Genomic DNA, 5155 nt, shown 5'->3' with positions numbered 1-5155 from the left:
TTGTCCTCCAAAAGGTTATTACATTAGGAAGGTTGTATCTATTAGCTTGGGATTGCTCTTGGCTTATCTCAGTATTTCTGTTGTACAGAATCTTCTCTCCAGTAGACAACAGATGAATACTAGCTTTGAACCATTGAGGATTATCAACACATACGGAGCTTTTGGCAGGTAAACAAAGACATCAATATGTTTCAGAAATTGTAATAAATCCTCTCTCTCCCTCTCTCTACTACACTCTCCTTTTATCTCCTCTCCTTTCCCTCCCTTCTCCTCTCCTCTCAGATTCCAGCTGAACAAGGTCAGACTTATGCATCAGAAGTTAATGCCATATTTGCAGAGACTAGTGCCCTCACTGCTAGGAATGTTGAGGAAATGTTCATTGAAATAAGTGAGTAGCTACTAATGATGTACTGTAGTATGTACTATTGCAACATAATCTCTCTCTCTCTCTTGTCTCATAGCTCGTAAGTTACCACCAGATTGTTTAACTAGTTTACCAGCTGGTGCCTCTCTCTTAAGACAGACTGATACACCACGTGCTAAGGGAGGATGCTGTGGAGGAGGGGGAGGGGACAAAGGACCATCATAATAGTTCAGTTATAATAAGATAATTAATTTAATGATTATTATTATTTTTTATTATTGGGGCAAGCCTGAGCGAGCCCCACATAAACAAGACGAGTATGTATGCATGTATGTTTGTTTGTTTGTTTCGTACACATATGTCACCCCTATTTATCCGTATGTAAAATTTTCCACTTTTAATAAACTTGATATTTCATTGAAAAGTTGTGGTCACAGTGAAATAAAATGGCGGCCCAGTATCATAACTGGAAATTGAGCTGGAAATTTTTGCAAGACTGATTCGACTGTAGTGTACTGTTGTCCAAATGCAGCAAGGAAGGTTAAGAAAGCAGACATGCCATGTTCTTCATTGATGTAAATAATTCTGATGAAGTGAATGTCAGTCATAGCCTGAGCCTGAACTTGAACTAATTTCATGAACTTGGAGCATGCAAGAAGCCATAAACTACATTGCTACAGATGCCTATCTAGCTTTATCATTTGTGCAATGACTGCTTATAGCTAACATTAATACTTGCTAAATGCTATAAGCAAGGTAGCTTTAATTGTTGTAGAGAATTAAAGGTAGATTATTATCAAGAACTACTCCCATAATTCCATGAGCTCTGAGCCTGCTTAGTTGCACCACTCCAATATCTATTGCATAATTATGCTTGAGTATTGTATGTTAGTCTGTCAAGATCTATTGTATGTACATTGCTTTGCTTGCTTAGGCTCGCCCCTTTAATGTTTTACATTCGTCTAGATATTATTATTATTGGGCGAAGAGGTACGTCTGGGTGTGACTGGGAGGTGCGGTCAAAAGGCGGAGCCCCTCAATGCTTTACATTCTGTCTAGATTATTATTTTGTATTTACTTGTTTCTGTACGTGTTTATCATAAATCACTTTGTTAATTATTTTGCATTTAAATTAATTAAAACAATGAGTCAGTATTGTCAATACAAAGCAAGTTATTATTAATAAAATATTACTCTATCTTTTATAATATTGTAGTTATCGTATTTTGTGCTTGTGTCTTTGTGTTTCATATCTAGAATGAACTGCTTTATATTTTTATTAATTGTTAACGATTGAAGAATTAGTAATATTCCATCAGATGATATTGAAGTACGTCTTACTGATAATAAAGTTAAGGTTGAATTGTTGATAATTAGTTCAGAAAGAGACTGAGCACTAACTGAAGTAATACGAGGATTATCAAGAAAAGATAACCCTATAAGTGTGTTATTGTGTGTTTGTAGTACGTTTGTAATATCAGCAACTGATTTGTCATCAATGGAACAGTTAGTAAGAAATAAATCAACTAATGATTTATTATTAGCCAGTAAGTTACATAAGGATGAGATGCAGTCCTGTGTTAGTTGAGTGTATCGTATTCTTAAGTGTTTTACCTTTTCATTTTGTAATAAAACTGGCAACAGATCAAACACAACATCAGGAGATGATTCGTTGATGATAATGTCCCTATGTTTGTATGTTAATAGAGAAACTACTTCTTGACATTGTATTAAAGATGGAGAGGTCAGTTTAACACCATCATCATACCACTTGATTGCTTTAGGTTTTCCTGAATACATAAACAATTATAATTAATTACTGTATTATCAACTATAATTCTCTACTATCATATTTTTAATGGCAAACACTTATGTATAGCTGGTTATTTTTATAAATTTTATAATGTACACCATTTACATTTTGCCAAAATTTTGATACACAAAAATACAAAATTTTGTATGCTAAAACCCCTTAATTTTAATTAATTCTCAAAATAATAGTATTAAAATTGCAGATCATGGACAAAATCTAATACCCTCAAAATACTCTATAGATTATTAGTACATATACATGTAAATACATCTTACCATGTTCTTTTCTAATTTGATTTAGCAGAACTGAATCTTGTTTAATTAATGACCAAAAGTGACTTGCTCTCTCAACGTTGCTCCTCGTCTTAATTTCCTTGATTTTAGGTATGTCAACATTTTTTGTCATTGCATAATGAAATAGTTCAAGTGATTCCAATGTTGACAGTTCACTCTCTTCATCTTTTTTAATATCACTAATATAAACAAGTCCCTCTTGATCAGTATCTAATGATCTTGCTAGCCACCATCCATTAGTACGCTCTTCCTTGATCTCAAGTTTCTCTCCTTTTTTGATTGAAAGATCACCACTTTCCCTTGCCTTGCAGTCTCCAATAGCTACATAAACTGGTCCTTTTGGTGGATCTATTGATTGTGTAGACTGATCCTTTCCTAAAATACCAGTACTAGTCATTATGTTAATATAATGTAATACATACTAAGAGTAATTGAAGTTTCTTTCAGTTGTTGTATATTCATTAATGATATCCTTTCCTGTAACTGATCTATCTCCTTTTCTCTTTCAGTTAATGTTTTCTCTACTACTATTAACATTTCTTCTATTCCTAGTCATTAATAATAGTCATTAATACACATCAAAAAATGGTCGCTAATTTAAAAAAACATTACAAATATTTATCAATAATTTGTGTATTATTCAATTGCATGTAAGAAGGACTAAAGTCTATTCAGTTTCACCTGACCTATTGATTTTTTGTTATAACTTTTCATAACCATGGAATTTAGAAATTTTGTTTGTACCATTAGAATCGCTAGGTCCTTCCCGTCCTTTAGATAAAAAGATCAGGTGAAAATGATAAGGCCTTAGCCTTTTTTGGATGTCCCTGTATAAACTCAATGACATACCTTTGACCGCAATTATGCAGCTAGAACTGCCAGAATAAATTCAGCTGCTACTTATCTGCATCCTTTCGGTGCAACAAAAACAATTCCAAAACCACAAATACGTAAAGAATGCGGATGTGACGTAGTTATTTATTAATTGAAAAAAGCCAGGGGTCAGGTGAAAGTGAATAGACTTTAGTATTAGTATTGAGTATATAAAATCATCCTCCTACTATAACAAATTAATGTACAAGCAATAATGATACTCTAAACACAGCTGTACTCTATTGTCATTATACAGTATTAAGTATGTCTGTATATATACCTGTTTTGCTTACAAGAGATGATCGTAAATGATCTATTTCCATTTGCATTGCTTTTGCCATCTTCTTTTTACTATTTTCCTTCTCAGACTCTAAATAATAAAAATGAACCAATTAAATTATTAGCAACAACAATTCAGCTAGCTACATGATGTATTTATTCAAAATTCATGCACATGACAATATTCATAGATATCATGTCTCAAAACATGAATGTTATTGTACCTGATGATTGTATTGATGACTCATTGCTTTCATCAACTTCTCTACCTCCATATGAGATACCTTTAAATTATCAATAATTATAATTAATAATAATTAGTATATACCTAATGTGTCTATTGTACCCTTCAATTTAGCATTCTCCTCAAGTAAATCATCTCTTTCACTCTCTACCATCTCCAGTTTCTTCATTAGACTCTTCACCTCCTATCAAATATTAAAGTATACTATTAATTTATATACACATACATTCACTAACCTCATCAATTGCATGTTCATCATACACAGTATAGTAACCAATAGTTAAACTAATCAATCCCATCTCCTTTAACATATCAACGTTATCTCTAGCTGTCACTAGTAAACTCTCCATCAGATAATGAGGAGCATAACAAGTAACAATGATGGAGTTCCCTTCCTTGATCACTACCACCTCCACTTGATTATCCTTGAACGTTTTCCATAGGAGGGCTCTGATACTGGACAGAGAATGCTCACTTGGATTCCATTTCAGAACAAACTTGATCGTCTCACAAGTGAGGAGAGAAGAGGATAATCTCTTAAGCTGACGATCACAAAACATTGTTAATTTGTTCTCACAGAATTCATCCAAGTGTGTCTGATAAGCTAATATCATGTCTCTAGCATCTTGTATTGAGTATTTATTCACTATAGTCTCCAATAGAGCAACGTTAGTGATAGAACACTCATCCTCAATCACTTCCATAACATCATCAAAGCTGTTGGCATCTTTCAATCGAGGCTTTAAATCTCGATGACACCTTCGAATGTAGGTCTTCAAATCATTGACAGAGGGTATGGCTGCTTCAATAAGAGGAACAATATTGTGAATAAGTGTACCAAGCTTATGTTCCATTCTATCAAACTCAGCTTCATAGCCAGGATGAACTATGACCTCTACTACACCTATAATATAGTGTAATGACATTGAATTGGGTATAATTAATGTTACTAACATTGTGCAGTAGCATCAGTATTGGTAGTTACTTGAGTCTCACTACTACTATCTTGTAATTGTCCAGATCCTGTATTTATTATAATAGTCAATGTATATATGTTATATTATATCATTACTTGAAGATGTTGAAGTACTTGCTTCTTGACAAGATGGCATCACTGTTACTGCTGAAGGAAATGACTTTCCTATTGTAATAGAATATAAATAAGTTAAGTGTATTTATAAATCTGTTCATTTACCATATTCCATTATTATATCACTAGCTAAAGACACTGCTTCCTTTGATTTTATTAGAATGCTTGTCAGAGTACATAACTTGCTATGATCTTCAGC

The 5155-nt window shown here is 33.1% G+C and overlaps 1 protein-coding gene and 1 long non-coding RNA gene across 4 annotated transcripts; one reads left to right on the top strand and one right to left on the bottom strand.

Moving 5' to 3' along the window:
• The first annotated feature begins 6 nt into the window (after nucleotides 1-6).
• LOC105315110 (uncharacterized) lies at nucleotides 7-518 on the top strand. The gene is made up of 3 exons (XR_002188439.1): nucleotides 7-168; nucleotides 283-388; nucleotides 462-518. It is a non-coding gene; the product is annotated as an uncharacterized LOC105315110 (long non-coding RNA).
• Nucleotides 519-1453: 935 nt separating this feature from the next.
• Nucleotides 1454-5147, bottom strand: LOC109588940 (uncharacterized). Of its 3 annotated transcripts, none has more exons than XM_020005041.1 (10): nucleotides 5062-5147; nucleotides 4939-5007; nucleotides 4821-4889; nucleotides 4103-4770; nucleotides 3951-4050; nucleotides 3847-3906; nucleotides 3624-3713; nucleotides 2893-3018; nucleotides 2453-2845; nucleotides 1454-2154 (listed from the first exon to the last, which is right to left on the bottom strand). In XM_020005041.1, the coding sequence occupies exons 1-10, from the start codon at nucleotides 5069-5071 to the stop codon at nucleotides 1544-1546; spliced, it is 2196 nt and encodes a 731-aa protein (XP_019860600.1). In that variant the 5' UTR covers nucleotides 5072-5147; the 3' UTR covers nucleotides 1454-1543. The 3 variants fall into 3 exon arrangements, with proteins under 3 accessions (XP_019860600.1, XP_019860601.1, XP_019860602.1); XM_020005042.1 differs by having other exon boundaries at nucleotides 3847-3891; XM_020005043.1 differs by lacking the exon at nucleotides 3847-3906.
• Nucleotides 5148-5155: the final 8 nt, after the last annotated feature.

The sequence above is a fragment of the Amphimedon queenslandica genome, unplaced genomic scaffold, assembly GCF_000090795.2.
Source record: "Amphimedon queenslandica unplaced genomic scaffold, v1.1 AMPQUscaffold_11759, whole genome shotgun sequence".
In the NCBI taxonomy this organism is placed as follows: Eukaryota; Metazoa; Porifera; class Demospongiae; order Haplosclerida; family Niphatidae; genus Amphimedon; species Amphimedon queenslandica.
This window is presented reverse-complemented; position numbering and strand designations above follow the sequence as displayed.